The sequence below is a fragment of the Notechis scutatus genome, chromosome 2 (assembly GCF_049901735.1).
Source record: "Notechis scutatus isolate UNSWTSFEM ecotype Mainland chromosome 2, rNotScu1.2, whole genome shotgun sequence".
Classification (NCBI taxonomy): domain Eukaryota; kingdom Metazoa; phylum Chordata; class Lepidosauria; order Squamata; family Elapidae; genus Notechis; species Notechis scutatus.
Window position 1 is genome coordinate 60,616,356 of NC_142010.1, and position 20,483 is coordinate 60,636,838.

Sequence of the window (20,483 nt, forward strand, 5' to 3'; positions counted from 1 at the left end):
ACGCAGTTGATTAAAAACCCCATTGATTTGGTGGGAAGGATAAATGCTGCAATTATGATTATTTCAAATTTGATACATTTGGAAGCATTCTATGTTAAGATGCTAATTCCTTTCAGACAATTCCTTGTCTGTAGCAGAATTTAGTAGAACCCTAAATTTTATCTAATTTTCACAAGTCTCAGCTCCATTAGTGGACATATATTTTCACTTTATATGAATATAAAGTGATCAAGTGATCAAACAAATAAACTATTTTATGCACAATTTAAAAATATGAAATCTCTTTGACATCAGATAAGAGCTTGGGCCTATTTGTAGGTAAATATTCACCTTATTTCATAAATAAAAAAATCAAAACACATTTGGAAGATACGAGGATGAAGGTACAATTTTGCTATAATTACTCGTAAGATAAATTTGCATTCTGAGATAATCCCAATTGGAATATATATTTTTTTACTCATGATAAGAGTTCACTTTGGTTAATATCCATATGATTATAAATCATTTCAATATGATTTGAATATGATTTAAAGATGTAAACAGCTTAATTATACATCAAAAACTTAGAATTTATCACTACATGAAGATTTATACATTTTTCAAGCATGGAGAGGTATCACAAATGTTTATTCTTTAACGATGACCAGGCAACCACCAGATTGCCATCAGATTTATCAACCTGGATGTGAGATTGTATGGTTTGTGTTTATCAACTAGTTATTTGTCATGGAAACAATTAAAAATATTTTTCATGTGATAAATATCTAACAATGCCTTCAAAAAATAGGCTGCATGATTCCCTATATATAATATAGTATATTTTTATTTCTTTTGTGGTTTCTTCTTTTGCCTTTTTTCTCTTCCTTTTTCCTCACTTTTGTTTCTTTTTTAGCACCTTAAAGCAAAACCAACACAGTCTTCTAGATAAAGTAATTTATTGTTCAAAATTAGGGACATTAGATACGCTAAACAAATGCCAAATTATTCATTTCATTCCGTTTAAAGTAAATGTAACAATCTGAATAATGTAGGACCATCAACATTGGGAGAGGAAAAAAAAACTAAAGATGAGCTTTCCATATTGAACAAGTAGAGAACAGCAACACTGAGGTACGCTCAGTTTCTTACTGCATAGATCCTTCCAAATTTCTGAGACTATTACTCTGCATAGCTTTTATAACACAAGTTCATGAAAATTCACTATATTTAACTTAAAGCAGCATATTACACATGCGCTGATCTTACAGAACCGTGAGGATTCTTGGTGAAAATATCCCAACTTCAAACTGAGGTTCTCCATGGAAATCAGTCTACACTGCATCGTCCTCGACAATGAATTCAATTAGCATTCAGCTGTTGTTGGTATAACATGAACATACAGAGTCTTTGTATTTAAGAACTTCATGGAAGTTTCCTTTGTAACCTCTAAAAAGGGAAGAAAAAGCATTAACAGCATTAGCAACCATACATCTGATTTTACTATGCCTCATAAGTAACATTGTGGAATCTTTTCTAAATAACACTGCTCTCCCCTCTCCCATCTTTTTATCAGAGTAAATGCAATTGCTGGGAAAGACAGAAGCATCTGAAGAGCTTTTTCACCAACGTGTGGACAGAACATAGCTTTATTCATTGTTTTATTTAATACTTGAATTATATGGCTTAATTGTATCAAGAAAACTAACCTTATATTGGCTTAGGTTAAGTTAGGTAACCTGATAATAGTTACATTAGGATAATTAGGATCTGCAAGCGAGTATTTCAGTATTCCATCGTTGGGAGAGCTACCTTATATAACCAAAGGAGCTTCTCTGTCATGCACACAAGATTTAGAATGTCCTTATCTCGTGGCATTAGCTCTGGTGGTGCAGTGGTTAGAATGCAGTATTGCAGGCAAACTCTGTCTACAGTGTGGAGTTTGAATCTCACCGGCTCAAGGTTGACTCAGCCTTCCATCCTTTTGAGGTCAGTAAAATGAGGGCCCAGATTGTTGGGGAAAATATGCTGACAGTGTAAATCACTCAGAGAGTGCTATAAAATACCGTGGGGTGGTATATAAACCTAAGTGCTATTGCTAGATGCACTTTGACACCCACCTTTCATTCTCACATTCAGGATTAAACATCCACAACTGGATCACACTTTCTACCCTAACTGCCTATCTTTCAGCACTGTTACCACAATTGTCAAGCTTTTATCCTGTATTGCTATAAATCTGGATTCCACTTATCTCTTAACCTTTTACCAGGAACTGCTTTACTATAGAAGGTTTGCAGACAATAATGAAGCTATCTAATACAGAAAAATCTACCAACTGCAGTCAAAGTCAATGTATTTAAACAATAAGTCATTTTTTGGGTCACAAATTTGGGTCATTCCCTTCGTATGGGAAGTACATGAAAAATGCTGGTCTTGGAATGAAGTTCCAGCTTCATTACTGGCAATGATTACTGTATTTCTAAATTTGTTACTCGTCTATACTTTGCTTATTTTACAAATCAATCTGCTATAAACATTATCTGGATCACAGACAGGCTATGTTATATATAAATTATGAAATAGCACAGGAAGTTATTATTGCCCTGAGTTCTGAACAAAGCTTCTTCTGAAGCCTCTTTGGACAACCCGCTTCATCAGATTGCAGCTACAAGAAAAGTTGTTCAAGAGTTACATCTATCCTGCAAGGCCTGGAACAAATTCTCGTTGGCTTCTAGGCAGTATTCAAAATACAGCTAAGGCATTAATAAGGAAGGTTTGCAGCAAATAGCTCCTAGAGCTTATACAAATACCTTGTGCCTCTGCATTGCAGCTAAATTTGTTTAATCATATCTCAGACAACAAACTTTCCTCTTAATTCTAATAATGAAAGTTTCAACCTAACCTCTGTGAATTACTAAAAGTTGAAGGAGATCAAGTACCGCAGCATGACCACAGATGGAAGAATCTGTTATTTCATAACCAATCATAGCTAACAGATCTTCAAAAGGCTCCTTAAACCTTCATTATTTTAAGAATAAGTACATATACTCACTATTCCCAGCAGATTAGCAGATTATCAACAGATTTGGGATGGGGGAATGGAGAAGTACCTCATATATATGTTTATCCCATTTTACTGGGTTTAATATATCTGCTGTTTTAGTATTATAAGATTAATTTTATCCTGGATTCTCTTTTAATGAAAAAACATAGGTTCTTGATAAAGGGATCAGATCTTGACAGCTAAAATTAAACCCTTTTTTAAAGCTATATAAAATGTGCTGTGTCAATTATATTCAGCTAATTTGGTGTTTATACCATGCAGATATTAAAATGTTTACTCAAGAAATTAGTTGAGACAGAGCAATTGTAATAGCACTGCAGCAGTTAAGTAAGACTAGCTTTTGTATAAGTAGATCCAAAAATTATAGCTAGAATATGCAGGAAAGTCGGAGGGAGGAGACCTAGAGAACTCAGGGTCACAAATAATTTGCATTGCAGGACATGTGCAATTGCTTCATAAAGCAAAGCTGGACGTTTTGACATTTATTTCATTGTTCAATAATGAGTTCTGTCATATTGAATAGACACAGCATCTACAACAGATAAATTACATCATCCTGCTTCTTTTATTATGACAGCAACGACACAGAAATCTATCTGCCATGAAGAACAGTTATTTTCATCCTACAATATAAAAAAAGCCAGGAACCGCCATCAATTTTTCCTAAGACCCCCAATTTTTCCATGCATAAAGCCAAAGTTTTCCTATCAAAACTGACACAGCAGGAAGTAATATTTGCTCAGATATTGAAAAGGTAAAGGTAAAAATAAAGATTGGAAGTTGACTGGTGATCAATGCCATGGCCTCAGCATAGGTTGTTACACTGTTGAACCTGCTTCCTTATGGCAGTATTGGGTTGCTGAATTTTGAACTAACTGCAGCTTCTGAGTTACCCTGAAGGTCAGCCCAGCATAAAACATGTCAACATTGTATTTTGTTAAATCAAACTTCATGTGTTAAAATTTGCTTCTGGCTTTCTAAATCACAATCTGAAATAGCACATGCTTATAAGTTTATCACATAATTGATATGAGCATTCAAGTCTTGAGCTGTTAAATATTTAAGAACCTCTCTCCTCCCACACATGATATAATGCTGTATCTTTCTCATTTTATCTCTTCTTTGCAATGCAAATGTCTATCAATCCAGAATAGATGTGCCAAGAATATTGTTTTAGAACTCTTGGAAACTCAAAAAGGACGAGGGGCCAGGGGGAGGGAAAAGGATAGGGTAGGGAAGGGGAGGAGAACATCAGTGGAACTCAATCATTATTAACCATTTCCTAAATACTGCTTATTATGTCTCCTCTATCATATTACTTTTTCAGGGAAAATACTGTTTTTATTATCTGGGATGATAGAGTTATTATCAATCTCCTGTCTAAACCATTCATAAAAATGTCAATACGACAAATACATTTAATGTGTCTATGCAAGAGTATCTAAAATTAGAACAATCTTTAAGTAAGTTATGGGTAAGCTGAGGCTTCCTTTGGGCTGGGCTTTGAAGAACGACATAAATAGCAATTATGGTGCTGAAATTATCTTTCCCAATACTTGCTCCATCTCTTCACACATACATCAAGTCCCTAAAATTCTGTGTTAATTATTCATACTTGAACAATCTGCCCTTTAAGTTCTCTGTGATGTACAGAGCAATCAGAGTAAGAAAGTACTCAGGAAGTTTGATATCCAAGGGAGACTGGAAGTGATCTCTCGCTTTTTGCTTGATAGCTAAAATAGTGTCAAGGAGAATTTGCCAGGACTAAACCTATATTTAATTTGCTATTAGAGAACATTTCTGCAAATCACTGATCTGACATTCCTTCACTTTATAAATGATATTCAATCCACAATACTGTAAATGTTTTCCTCATTTATTAGAACATTTATTATATGGGGTATTACGGTTTTAAAAATGTTATGGAATCTTTTAAAAAAATATTCAAGTAAAATGCATCATAAGTTATATCTATCTCTGTTAGCATTCTCAACCTTTCAATTTAATGCTGGGTTTTAATATTTCTAACTTAAACCAGATCACATATACTAAATCAATAATTATATTTCCCCAGAAACCCTAGAAATTAGGGCAATAACAAAACAAAGCTTTTTAGAATGTAATGCAGCATGTATTAAATCTTTAATATCTTATCATTCCATATTAGCAACATGTTTAATCTTAACAGCAAAGTAAACTACAAAATTACTACTAAATTTTTATATTAAAGTAATATAAAACAAAAACATCATCTTTTTCAGATTTACAAAGCAGGAAATATGCTGCTTCAGATTTTAGGCAACGGCTTTGTTTGATCTTTCTACAGAACTGGGATTGGATGAAACCTTACATGAGTTTATAATATTTTCTTTTTCAGTTATGTTTTAATAGTAAGATAATAAAATAAAAGGCAACAATAATAATCTGCAACAGCAAATCTGCAAGTTTTATTCTACTTCTAAGGCCAGTTCTATGTTTAAGATTCCATGAATCCTCTTTCTTTTCTCTGGACAATACTGCAATTTAATTACTAATATTTTGGCAATATTACCATAGAGAACAATAGAACAGAATACAATAGAGAACAACAGAACAGAATAGAACAGAAACAGAACTAATGAAGCAATATGAATCAATTGATGGCTGAACTTCCAAGCTTCCAAGAATTCCTAGCATTTTTGGATTTAGCTTAGTCTAAGATGCTCACAGTTTTCCATCTGTCCACACGTTGTGAGATTAAGGAGTTTTCATCATGCCTTGTATTACCAACAGGCAGAAGATTGTTCCTAGAATTCATGGATTTTGGCATTCAGGCAAATCAGCCATCAATAGACACATAAAGATAAACCACATTTGCATATCATTCAAAAGAGACAAGAAAAAAGCTAAGATGGAAGCAAAAAGACCAGAACAGATCTCCAGCAGTCATGACCCACATACGCAGAGATTCACACCAGACAAACAACCAAGCAGAGATAAAGGAATCAAAATCAAAGAATTTCTAAGAATAAAAGCCACATCGTTGTGACACAGGGCAAGCTACTGTATATAAACAAGAAGCAAACTCCCATTCACCAGCACTGACAATATTACCTAGTCAGGCAATGAAAAATCTGCAAGCCAACATGCTCAGCACTAAGGACTTCACAGAACAATACGAATAGTATGAAGAGTAATATTATATATTATTGATCTTTATAGTTTAAAGACTCCTTATTTTATATTATGATGTTAAAACAAGAATTTCAGGATAACGGTAAGTCAAACACTAAGTGTAAAGCTATATTATCTATAATAAGTAGCAATTAATTGAATTCATCTAGGGAGGGTGCCATTCAGGTATAATTTTAAAAAATGGAATTTTCAGTCTAGATTGGATCCACTGTTAAGTAGAATGTTGTTAAAAGGCTCTATATCACACGATACAATCCCCTCTAAGTAATATTTATGTCCTATTTTTTAAATAAGAAAAAAGCTGTTGTAACTTGACATTTTAAAGAGAAAATGTAGGCTGACCTTAACTTACAATTTTATCTTAGAAACTAAACAGTATAATGTAATACACTAACAACATAGGGATTTTTTCTCAATCTATGTACTTACCTTTTGTCAACGCTTCATCCAAGAACAATTTTAGCCTCCTACTTCTGAGTCCAAACATTTTGCCTGTTTCATGCAGAAGCCCTTGATATGTTAATCCATTTTGACCAACAGGGTTTTCCATAAGAAGGGTTCCCACCGTTCCATTTAGACACTCTGGAGAAAATGAACTGTCTTAATTTTTAGCAAAAAAAAACAACCCATACAATTCCACAACATAATTTACATTGTGCTCTGTGAGGATTTATTTTTTTCTTTACAAAGCAATCCTGTACCTACATCTATTGGATTGAGCTCAGCTAGACTCAACAAGATGTACTATTCCTCTTTCCCTCTTTGATTCCACCTGCCCCTGGGCAGCAGAGAGGACAATCTACCAGCAGCACTCCCAACTGTTTCCTAGAATCCTATTTTACATCACTTATCGGCAGAGCACAGGATCTGGTACTGGAGGACTCATGGATAACAACAACCACAAACATCACCTCTCTCCGGGGTTTTGACTGATGCCAAACTAGAAACCCAGATGGGCACAGTTCCAAGAGAGGAAGAACCCTCTCCAGACCCAGTCAGGTTTTGATTAATTTTGGTTAAATACTTATTGCAAGACCAGACTGCAATTATTTTAGAGATTAACAATTTTTTTATAAAAGCATCTGTCTTATAAATAGCTTTTGCATTCATCCTATTAAAAGATTAAGATTAAGATTCTTTAACATGATTAATTGGTGTAGGTTGTGGATTGTGATGCCCAGACATGTGTAGCCTCTACCACTGAAGCAAGAAAACTATATTCAAAATAGGGTTAAGTCGAGCTGGTCTTCAGAAAAAGTCCAAAATTCAAATGTTAATAAATTGATCTACCACCAGACAATTAACACTGTGTGTGACATACCCTGTGGTTTTGCATTCACTAGTTGTAAATTGATATACTGACATAAAAAGTCATCAAGATTATTTATAATTGGCAATGGCCCTGCAGTTACATGAAGCTTCTTTCCATTAAGACTCAGCAAATCTGTTTGTTTTTTTACTTCTGAAAAGAGAAAAAAAAAGTTGTTAGAAACAAACCTTTGAGCAGTATCGCTAAATTACACACATGAACTGAACTTTTCTTTGTAGGGTCTATTTCTTGAATATTTACATACAAGCTAGAAACATGAACAGTGAAGATTAATATTGCATAGTATTGAACTGGCCTGAATATTTCCAGATCAGTGTTTCTCAGCTTTGGCAATGTTAAGATATGTGAACTATTGGCTCAGAAATTCTGTGAGTTGAAGTCCATCTTCTTCTCCCTGTTTCAGGTGTAAAGGGAGATACAAAGTTCTGGTTCTTGCTCTTCTGGCAGCCTCAACCATTGTTGAGATTGTTGTAGTGTGTTTTTGATGTGGTCTCTCCATCTTCTTTTGGGTTTGCATCATGTTTTTTGACCTTCTCCTGTTTTGTATATGCCTTGTACATATGGAATTCCACGACATCCTCTCCAGGTGAGCAAACCACTTTATATGCTGTTTTTGTACGTAGTTTAAGATTGATTCTATGCCAATTCTTTCTCTTATGGTCTCATTTCTGATTTTATCTCTTTTGGTCACTCTAGCAGCTTTCCTCAAACATCTCATTTCCATGGTGACTACCTTCCAGTTATGTTTTGTTGTAAGCGTCCATGTTTGGTGCTGGTAATATGTGGGGGAGGGGGGATGAATATGTTTTGTATGAGTTGATTCTTTGTGCCGATTGGTACTTTCTTATGTTGTAGGAGTGAAGCAAGCTGCCCCAACAGTTATCCCAACACCTCTCAAAATCCAAACCACAACCACGTTGTGAAAGATGGCAACAGAACAAAGTAAGGGATTGCTAGGAAGTATTGCAAAGTATGGCGTGCCTAATGCCACAACAACAACCATGAAGGCCATCCTGGGTCACCCTGAAATGGCCTAGCCAAAGGGGCTCTGATGAAGTTGCAAGAGGCCCAGAAAGCCAGCAATGGATAATGTATTGCTACAGAAATTATAATGAAATATAAACAGACTGTTAAACTATATACATAGAAAAATTGCCAAGGTTAAGAAACACAATTCTCGATTGATACTATGACTACAGGCTGGATTAGAATGTATTTATTTGTCCCAAACTATCTCTGGTGCTCCTTATTGTACATGATGCTGCAGATGGTAACATTATCAATGATCTTATCTTATCAATTGTAATAGGTTTACGCTGCTCTAGGACCATAAGCACAATGTTTTTCAGTATTAGTGGAAAAGGCCTTTCATTTCATTCATCTGGGCATCTAGCCAGCTGCTATGGGGAAATTAGATCAGTCTAGCCCAGGCAACTGATGGACCCAGCAGGGAACCTGGAATGCTTTCTGAGACCCTGAAGAGTGATTTTGCTGAGTCCTTAGCCACTATTAGTATGGGCAGGTGGGAAAGAGACCTAAGACTGGATTGCTCTTCTATGACATCTCATAGTGTGTTGATCCCAGAGATCAACTCCGGATGAAAGGCCAGAAGAAACTCCTTAGAGCATCATTGGAGAAAGACAAAGAATGAGTCTTAGTTGAACATGAGCAAGAGTCCACATCAGGACTCTTAGAGCTGCAAAATACAGTACGTTTTCTCACTCTTATTATGTTCTTTGATAGCTGCCCAGCAGCCATCATCAGGTTTGCTAACCCAGTCACTTCTTTATTAGATCCTGGCCCTGCCTGGCTTGTTCAGTTTTCTCAGGAGGAAGAATCTACTGAATCCATACGACAGTATCTTCAGCAGTAAGCAATGAAATGTTTCCAGAGAATCATTGAAGACCATTTGGAAGCAAAACTCAATTTAGAATGAAGCAACATCAGCATGGCGGGCCTGCTTTGGCTTGCCCACATGATTCCTTAACTTCATGAGCTGCGCTGCTTCTAATTTGCTTCCAAGTGTGATTCAAGAAGGCGTGATCACCTATAAAACCTACACAGTTTGGGGCCTGGTTATCTGAGGGAATTCCCAGTAAGAGTAAAGAAAGTGGGCGTGCTACAGGCTCCCTCAATTAAACAATATTCCATTTTGATACACAGGAAGCACATATTTTCTATGGTGCTACCTAACCTCTGAAATGAAGATCCCTCCCTCCCCAAAAATTGATGGTATTCTGGAAAGCTCTAAAGACCTGGCTGTTCTCCCAGTTTTTCAAGATAGAGTGGGTGGAACCCCGTGTTAGACTGCACTGGGGAGCACAGAGTGGGAGGTCATTAAGTAAGGTGATCACATGGATGCCTCACTTAATGACAATCGTGACTTACAACTATAATGGGAGGGCTCCATTACAGTCATAACTAGGACTACCTTTATATATGTTTTTCTCCGGCAAACCAAGGATAGTAATATCAAGTTGATAAAATGAGTTTTGGTTTCCCTTTTCCTCACTTGGCATGCCCATTCTTGTTTTGTTTACACCATTGTGGTGAGCTGACACAAGTCATAAAAGTTTAGAAGTCTTTTATCTGTCATGTTTCCTGTGCCCTATTTTTGTTTTTATTAACCAAGAATTATGAGTACAACAGACTGCTTTTTTAAAAAAAGAAAATCAGATAATCCAAAAATGCTGGCAGCCAAAGAAAAACTTAAGTCTTTGCCATGTTTTATACAAAACAACTAAGCACTATTTTCATTTTATGCTTTGTCTATCATCAGAGGCAATCTGATTTGTTATGTGATGATACAGTTGCTGGGATAAACAATTGATTTTAAGAGAAAAAATAGTGCCAACATTAAATCAATGAAGAGGCTCAATACAAAATGTTCTTTGTCACCAGTACAAAGTGAAGTCTTCCCAAGAGACAATGTGGAAATTATAGCAATAAATAAGCATTCCAATTTTATCAAAATTTTAAATATTCTCATAATTTATTTTCTGTATTGACTGTAAAATAATGTGCTTTCAAAATGAATTGACTCTTAAGACAAAAGAGTCCTCTTAGATTGACACAGTGTATAGAAATGGAGGCAAAATAGGCATTTCTGTTTAATCTTCCTCTGTGAAGGAACTGCCTTAAATTCAAAGTAATCTTTTTTCTGGATAGAAGCAACAAATAGATGGTACTCTAAAAGGCATTTTATCTAATATATACCAAATTTATCATGAAAACAGCTAACATAATTGGTTTTTTAAAGCATATAAATCTATTTCAAGAGTGTACATTTTTTGTCAGGCTTGGTAAAAAGCAAGTAGTGAAACAGACTTATTTGCAATTTTTTTAAAAAAAATGTCACAGTGAGGAAAACGTATGTATCATTCTGAAATTCTACTTACCTTGTTTTCCACTATAAATTGCTACTTTCGCTTTTTCAAGACCAAAAATGCAAGCAATAGTATTAACAAGATTGGTGAAGTCTAATTTATTGTCTCCCTTTGGATTTTCCAGCAACACCATACCATCTAGAGAGAAATATATGTATCAGTAATTCTAATAATCTAATTTTGCTTTCTTCATCAATTAACAATAGGTGTTTAGTTATTTTTGGGATTCCATCATAGCATTTGATAAAATGCTTCATAATACTCTGATTAATAAGCAAGTTAATGTGAGTAGGAAGCCATGAGAATTAGGTGGCTGCTTGGAACTTGTAGCCAAAGAATGATCTTTAATGACTCCTCACTGGATTGCAGGAGGTATTAAGGGGGGCTTTACAATGTTTGGTCTTGATCCTGCACTCTTCAACAAATTTATTGGAGTAATAGTAATAAAATTTGCAGGTGGCATAAAGTTGGGTAGGGCAGTTAATATAAAAAAGGTAATATAAAATTCAAAAACAGTTATATTATATTAGAGAAATAGTTAAATTCAAATTTTTCACATAGGGAAAAGAAATCAAAGGCACAGGAGTACAAAAATTCAGGAGTACCACACCCAACAATAACATTCATAAAAATTATCTTGGAATAATAGTTCATGACAAATAAGATATAATTCCAGTGTGATCTAGCTTTAAAAAATGGAATTAAAAAGTTAGGGTGCATCAACAAAAGAATAGTTCCTAAATTCCATTTAGCCATAATTCTAAGTATGAATTATATAATATGGTGCATCGTTTAGGGCACCGCATTTTTAAAATGATTCAGGCAAAGTAGAATATGTTTGGTCAGGGGGCTAGAAAATAAGTCTTAGGCGGAAAAATTGAACAAATATTTGTCCTTGAAGAGATGTTATTCATCAAATACATGAAAGTAAGTCACCAAGAAGAAGAAAATCTATTTTACATCATTCCAGAGTACAGGATACAGAATACTAGATTTATTATTACAGAAAAAAAGACTGTGGTTGGACAGCCCTTCACTGGAGGTGATTAACAGAAGCTGGAAGACATCTATGGAGCCCCGGTGCTCTCTGAGCTTGGTTGTTATTTGCAGACATTTCATTACCCAACTAGATAACATCATCAGTGCTAGTATTAGTCATCTATCTAATCATCTGTCATGGATCTCTTCATCTGATTTTTGTCCTGAGCAAATTCTCCTTGATGGGCTCCTTCAACTCTATATTTCTATGAATTTGGGATTTTAGAAAATAGTTCAATTTGCTTTGGCTGAGCACATTGGCATAAACCCACAAGACTCCAGAAACTGAAATTTCCTTAACTCTCTATAACCACCAAGGAAAATCCATAAGAAGTTGTATCTTTATTACATCTTAATGGACCAGAATGAAATCTGTATATCTCTAGTAAGCTTCAACTGTAAGCTTCAAAATTTCTGACACTGTTCCTACAGCTTCTGGAAACCAACTTTCATTTCCTCCATCTAGTGTTACGTGCCAATCTGAGTAATATCCCAATAGGTTTCAGTAACATCTATCAAATCACATTTGACTTCTGAGTTAGGATTTCTAATTGTTCCAATTTATTTCCCATATTTTTGAGGAACATTAAGCATTGAGGAATCTATTCATAAACAGCCCTTTGAATTACTGAAGACGAGATGCAAAAGAATTGGGAGCAAGCTTCCCTTAAATATGTGCTTCTGATTGTTTTTTGAAACAATTAAATTACCAATTCAACTCTGGATTTAAGTGAATAGGATGCACACTTCTATTATCAGGGTTACTATATTTATACTGAAATATATCCTTGATATTAACCAAGATTGTAATTTCTTTCCTCTTATTCTGAATCAGTTAAGTAGTTACACCTTAATTATAATCAAAAATAAAAAGTAACCTTCCATTTTTTAAATTTTATAAGGAACCAGCCACAATGATTCAAAAAATTTCAATCTTAAATACATTTGTAACACCCCCCCCCCCCCCAAAAAAAAGTTCAAACACTGCAAGTGTAAATTAGGCTCAAAAGATCTGTAAACCTCATTTCAAGTAACCAAAGAAATGGTTGGAACAATGCCAGGCCAGTGTCAGTTCTAAAGGTGAAATATTGCATGGCTAATTCCTAATGATGTAATTTTCATTGCCATCTGTTACACCAGGGGTGTTAAACTGGAGGCCCACGGGCTGGATGTATCACACACAGACCACGCCCCCCGGCTCTGCAAAGGCAAAAAACGTCATGATACATCATGTGACACGATCGAGTTTGACACCCATGTGTTACACAGACCCATTGCATATTTCTCCAACAGGCTCCCAGATAATGCAGTTCTATGTCTGAATACTTCTTAAATATAGCCACATAGGTTTTTTTTTCCAATAGCGTAGAGGTAGTTTGTCATTGCCTTCTTCCAGGATGTTTAATTTTTTTTAAGTTCCCAGTGTAATGTAGAGCTGGGATTTCTTAATGATCTCCCAGGCAAATCCTGTCTGATCCTGCTTAGTTTCTCCAAAATCAACTTGGTGCTACAAAGACCATATACTATGTTTTTCACCATCATGTTTAATTATTAGCTTCATCCCTTTTTAGTTAGCAATTTTACAAATAGTACAAATAGTTCTAGCTACACCAGCATAGCCACCATCATGTTTTGCAGCAGTGATTCAAAGGAGAGAATGACAAATTAAAAAGTAGATTAATACAGACGTACCTTGTTCTTTACCACTGATGCAGATATTCAGAGTGACATAAGCACATGCTGGCTCAGTACAGTGATGTACAGCTCCTTTGGCTATTGTAATTTCCAGTTCTGATCCCTTCAGCTAAACAAACAGCAGTTACATTCTTTTTAATTATTCTTCTAAGACAAGACCTATGCACACTTTTCCTCTCCAAGCTGTTACAATCTGGAAATACTGCCAGGAACCACAGTGGCAATAGATGGATATTAACATCTCATAAAAATAACAGGGCAGAGTACTTCACTAGAACTAGTATCTAGCAATTAAAACACATAATTTGTACCTTCTAAGCCAGCATGCAAACTAGAAATATAGTACAAATATCAAGTGCACTTTCAGCGGAAAAAAATGGAGAGAAGTAATGCCTATACATGTAGATAGCGGACAGATTTCACCACACAGGCACTTTGCTCAGGACCAGCCAGGATGTTTGGGTATCTACTATTATGTTGCAGAAATATTTGGCTTGCTTCCTTCTCTGGTATGGCCCCAGCTATTCTATTTTAATTGTTATATTCTTTTAAATCTCGCTAGCCTCCATCAGACTTTTACAAGTTGGTCACTGTAAGATTTGAAATTACAAATACAAATTATGAATCAGTGTACAGGCTAAAATGTAGTCGCCTGGTTTGTTGTTCAGTGTGCAGTCAAGTCTAGTTGGTATGGTTTGATAGTGTCCAATATGTTGTGCCAATGCAGACAAGAGTTAATTCAGTAAATTATGGCTTAGTTAACTAAGGCATAACATGTAGTTCAAATACCATGCAATTTCTTTCTGTCCCTGCCATTATGAGACCCAACGGGCAATTGTTTCAACCATCAACCCCCTGAAAGTTGACAAACAATATGCCAAATAGTGGCTATAGGAAAGAAAAAAACAACATGTAATAGTATATTAAATGAAAAACTAAGATGATGTTAACATAGCCCCTTGTTATTTACTCTTAACTGCTAATTGTTCTTATGGCCACTGGTAAAAACTAATGTTAATGTTAACAAAAATTAATGACTTAGTGGAAGGTTACCAATCAGCAAATACTTGTCTTACAATTTCCCAGTAACAAAACTAGCTGGAGGGGTCTGGGGGCAAAGGATGAAACAAATTCAGATATAACACTCATCTTCTGCTATATCATTTTTTTTCTAGAAAGCAGTCACAGTTATGGTGAACGTTTGACTACTTTGATAAAGTAAAAGTTTATCAAAACACTGAGTTGTTTCAAACTGCGAGATGGGTAGCAGATACATTTTATAATAATAATTTTATTATAATAATCAAGTTATTAAAGTTAACTTTTGACTGAAGATCTTGTTTATCTCATTTAGGTCAACTAAACTACTAAATTAATATAGAATGTATTACTATACCAAACATTAATTAATATTCCTTATAAAATGAATGTAAATCTTATTCATAGACGGTGGTAAAATATCATTAGGAGCAGTCTAGTTCCCACTTAAATGTAAATTATTGTCTAGCTTATTTATATGTTGCACATTTTTTTTAATTTGTCTGCTGTTTGGTCTTGAACTATATACATAATAACTCTATAATCTTATTCATATCCATGGAAAGGTACATCAACAACTCTGAATTTCTCCTCATTTTAACTACATATTCACTATCCATAATCTGGTTCTTTAAATTATTCTGGAACTAAACATAAAAGTCTATCAACAACAACTTTAGAAATGGTTTTAAAAGTCAGTCAATTACCTAAGACACTCATTCAAAAATGTGCAAACTGTTTGAAACCATTTGGGGGGGGAGGGAGAAGAAACTATTATTAAATCATTTATCTTTTGATGATTTTGTAATATATGTTCTAACAATTGTTTAAATTGATATGAATCTAAATTTGTCATGAGAATTATTGCATGCATGCCTTGCAAATCTAATGCACATATATAACACCACCAAATATATTAAAATGAAGACATTCCGAAAAAATCTGAATTCATAAAGACCAACATATCAAGGTTTAACACTAAAATTCACATGGGAATATACTTGATCAAATATGAAGTCTTTATAGTGCATATATGATTAGTTATTGTTTTTGTCTCATATTCTTTTAAAGCAAGTTTCTACAACTGTAGCTGTGTAACTTAATTTTGAAAGAATTCAGATTGACTTTTTGAATTTAAAACTTGCTATACTATATGAATAGTCTAATCCAACAAACATTAAATATGAACAGTGCAATATTTAGATCACAGTGAAGGTGAATATTCTGTAAAAGGTATATTTGTATTTACCTGAGTTTTTTCTTGAATAAGCATTTCCTCCGAGGGAGACACTGGATATGGCTTCAAAGCAGCTTTTATTGTGGCAAAAATAAAATCTGTATGTTCCTTAATAACTGTATCAAGATAATCACCTTCTGGAGATGCCTGATAATATACTGTAATCTCATCTGTAGGAACCAGATTGCGCTGAAATAAAATTAGCAACATTAGTGAGTATCAAATATTACCTTATGGCCAATTTTTGTAATAAATTCTCTGTCAGAATTAACAGAAGAAATTAATGCATTAAAAGTACCAAAAAGCAACAAAACTGTGCCTATTGGTTTAATTTACAAAGAAAAGTATCTAAATTGTCACAAGTTTTCTTTCGAATCCCCCATGCACATAACTCACTCATCCTTTCCTAGGTAAAATGAAAATAAATGTTTTGCCATGTTTCATTGGCCTTCATGGGAAAAACCATTTCATGAAATTTATGGTTAGTAAGCAAAGTTCAGATTCAAGTACTAACAAAATTAATGAAAGTTATTTGGGAGTGCTAGACTTACTTTGTGTGTAGAGGTTACTCTTATTTATAGAGCTGTCATCTTAAAACAATGAGAGAAGTCACCTTCATGCACAATTACCTATGTCATGTTCAATTTTTCTCCTCTGTTCTATTCTCTCCTTTTATTGCCATCTGTTCTCCATGATGCGCTGCAACCCCATCAAGCACAAAGATATTTCCCTCCAACACATTATTTTGATATTTAAAGTATTGACTTCTCTCCTTTCACAGCTTTCTGTTGTTATAACTGGTACAATAGTTTGATTTCTTTCAGTATTACAGCTGGTTTAACAGCAGTTATACATGTTTTTACAAGGAAATGAGCAAAATGCATGGTCATTATCACCTAAGATAAGCAAACTGCAGGCTTGTGAAATTTAAGGAAATATTTTTTGCTTAATGCTTTTACTTCCCAATTAATTTCAAGGTGGCTGCCTTGATCATAAGCAACATTAATCAGCACAGCAAGCTATCTGGACCAAATTATTTTCTGTAATATTCTTTAATTCGATCTTTCTGATTTTGAATAGCATGGGTGGGCAGTGGGGGTGGGAATGGAATGGAATGGAATGGAATGGAATGGAATAGAATAGAATAGAATAGAATAGAATAGAATAGAATAGAATAGAATAGAATAGAATAGAATAGAATAGAATAGAATAAGTTGGAAGGCACCTTGGAGGTCTTCTAGTTCAACCCCATGCTCAGACAGGAAACCCTATACCACTTCAGACAAACGGTTGTCCAATCTCTTATTAAAAACTTCCAGTGTTAAAGCATTTACAACTTCTGGAGGCGAGTTGTTCCACTGATTAGCTGTTCTGTCAGGAAATTTCTCCTTAGTTCTAGGTTGCATCTCTCTCTGATTAGTTTCCACCCATTGCTTCTTGTCCTTCCCTCAGGTGCTTGACTCCCTCTTCTTTGTGGCAGCCCCTGAGATAGCAGAACACTGCTATCATGTCACCCCTAGTCCTTCTTTCCATCAAACTAGACATGCCCAATTCCACAACAGTTCTTTTATGTTTTAGCCTTCAGTCCCCTAATCATATTTGTTGCTCTTCTCTGCACTCTTTCTAGAGTCTCCACATCTTTTTTACATCATGGCAACCAAAACTGGATGTAGTATTCCAAGTGTGATCTTACCAAGGCATTATAAAGTACTATTAATACATGATCTTGATTCTATCCCTGTTACTGCAGCCTAGGACTGTGTTGATTTTTTTTGGCAGCTGCAACACATTGCTGGCTCATATTTAAGTGACTCCCCACTAGGACCCCAAGATCCCTCTCACAGTTGCGACTATTGAGAGAGGTAGCACCTATACTATATTTGTGCATTTGGTTTTTCTTGCCTAAATAGAACCTTACTTTTTTCACCATTGAAGTTCATTTTGTTAGATAGTGTCCCATGTTCAAATCTGTCACGATCCTTCTGTACCTTAAGCCTACCTTCTGGAGTATTGGCTATTCCTGCTAGTTTGGTGTCGTCTGCAATTTGATGAGTTTTCCATCTATCCTCTCATCCAAATCATTGATAAAGATGTTGTAGAGTATTGGGCCTAAAACAGAGCCTTGGGGTACCCCACTGCACCCTTCCCTCCATGTAGATGCAGTTTCATTGAGGCCTACACGTTGAGTGTGGTTAGTCAGCCAGTTTCAAAAAGTGATATATATTTCATTTTTTGACTCAGATGCAAATAATGGTAAATACAGTTGCATACAGTACTTTCAGCTGCAAAGTAGCATTTATGCATTAAATAGACACTCATGCCATGGGAAGGACTGGGATTTGTTTCTTACAGCAGAGGAATTCAACCCAATCCATAGTAACCAATAGCAGATATATCTTATCCATCTTTTGTCATTCAAATTCAGTTATTTTTAGCTGGCTTTGGAAATCTCAAAAATCCCAAAATCTAATCTAAATCTAAAACTCATCATTCAGATAATTTGTGTTTTATATATTAATATTCATTAATACTTTTGCCTGAGTAACTCCATAGGTATTACCAAATTTACTTAAGATTAGTTGCTAAATACAGTATTATAATCAAAATCATCTTAAATAACCTTAAGGTGCTAACTTAAATTCCCAATGGCATACAGTTTAGGATTCTGGGAGTTCTAGTTCAACAAAATCTGGTAATCCTCAACTTTATTATTATTTGCTGTATTTTTATAAAACTTTCACTTCTAATTTAAAATAAAGGTCAAGAACAGCATAAAGCAATCTATGTATACAAATAATTTTTGATAAGTGTCTTAAAGAACAATTAGTGTCAGAAATATTCAGGAAAAGGTTTAGGAAAAGGGAGTCTTATTTACAATTTATATGACCATCTTACATTCATAACTCTGAATAGTTGTATTAAAAACATACAAACAGTAAAAAGCAGAAATTCATAACAGTGCACATAAAAAAGTATTTGTGGTAAAAACAGAACCATAAATCACAATTATCATAGGCTCAGTCAAACCTCCTGACCCATAATGTGGGTGTCAGAACCAAGGCTTTAATGTTTTACAAAAGGCCAAGGGGGCCAAGCCAAATTTGCTTTTGAGGAGGAATAATGTCCCAAGAGGCAAAAAGAGGAAGAAAGCAATAAAAACAACAATTTCCCCCAAAGTACCCAGGCTTTGGGTATTTGGGTGAATTACCAAGTTTTCATATCAGTAGAATATCCAAAGCATGGAAATTAACAGTAGCATTTATTGTACATTGATTGGCCCTCACTAACAATATTGTCTAATTTTGAGCAACCTTGTCAAGAGGAAGATTCAGACAAACTGGATCAATTCAGAAAAGAGCAATTAGAAACTACACTGAAGCAAGTGGGAATGTTAAATATGAGGAAAGGAGAATATGAAAGCATTTTTCAAGGACTTGAAACAAAATCAGATGGGCACGATCTAGACCTGTTCTCTATGATCTCAGAATGCTGAATGAGGGATAATGAATTTAAGATATGAGAAGGCAGAATCCGTTTGAATGTTAGAAAAACTTCCGAGAAGTAAGAGCAGTGTGACAATGGAACCAGTTTGGCAGAGAAGAGGGTAGTGGGAACACTGGATGGGTTTCAGCAGAGGCTAGACAGAGATGCTGTAGTAAGGATCTCTGCACAAAGCAGGAAGTGAGGTTCTATAACCTAAGTGTCTCCTCTAAAATATACATTTGGGGATTAGGATTAGTTTGAACATAAAGAATATCATTTTACTAACAATGAAAGGAATCAAGAAATATGACCCCAGAGAAATTTTTAGGAGAAATTTCTTTATTTGATATCCTCCTAAGATTTACTTACCTTCTTTCGAAGTTTCTGAATGCGATTTATTACTTCCCGTGCAACACCTTCATCAACCATAGACTGATCAGGAGTAACATCTAGGAGAACTAAAACCTGGTGATAAAAATAGCAAAACAATGATCAAACCTTAATATTTATATCATTAAAAGAATGGAGTTTTAATAAATGAGAGCTAATTATAAATCATAGTTACTTGTTCATTATTTATTCTTCTCCTTTCAATTTTGGAAAATCCCTGGGTAGATACAGTCCCAAGGGAAAATGGCTAGTTTTGCATTCACCTAATTAGACTCATATTCAGTATCTTATAGTATCTTTGAAATGTTTCTAAAATGTCAAAGACTCCTCTTTTGAGTTAAAATATAGCTATGTACCAAGTTTGGGCTAGTTAAAAGGATCATATGAAAATGATGGTAGTATCTCAAACATTTTTCTACTTCTATTTTGGAGTGGCCAACAGATAATCAAAGGCAAAGCCTTAAAAATGTGCCCCTCTCCCTGACCCAAATGCACACTTCTATAAAGAAGTATAAATAAATAAATAAATACTTCTCTAAAGAATTATATTCTATAATGTACTCTTTCAAAATCATTTTCTGATAACTCTGCCAAATGAAATTAGGCAGATTGTTTAAGGCAGAGCATTCATTTGCAGGATTATATTCACTGAATGCCCACCAAAGA

General features: G+C 34.8%; 1 protein-coding gene across 3 annotated transcripts in view; it reads right to left on the minus strand.

The window, feature by feature from the left end:
* Window positions 1–921: 921 nt before the first annotated feature.
* IARS1 (isoleucyl-tRNA synthetase 1) overlaps window positions 922–20,483 on the minus strand; it is a 79,822-nt gene continuing 60,260 nt past the window's right edge. For 2 of the 3 annotated variants that reach the window (XM_087954877.1, XM_087954878.1), the window contains exons 28-34: window positions 19,797–19,892; window positions 15,957–16,133; window positions 13,667–13,778; window positions 10,949–11,074; window positions 7,542–7,682; window positions 6,650–6,802; window positions 922–1,428 (exon numbers count right to left, since the gene is read on the minus strand). In XM_087954877.1, the coding sequence (XP_087811003.1) occupies window positions 1,346–1,428; window positions 6,650–6,802; window positions 7,542–7,682; window positions 10,949–11,074; window positions 13,667–13,778; window positions 15,957–16,133; window positions 19,797–19,892 (888 nt within the window). In that variant the 3' untranslated portion in view covers window positions 922–1,345. Of the gene's footprint in view, window positions 1,429–6,649; window positions 6,803–7,541; window positions 7,683–10,944; window positions 11,075–13,666; window positions 13,779–15,956; window positions 16,134–19,796; window positions 19,893–20,483 lie in introns of all 3 variants that reach the window. The other variant, XR_015747528.1, reaches the window with a different exon arrangement.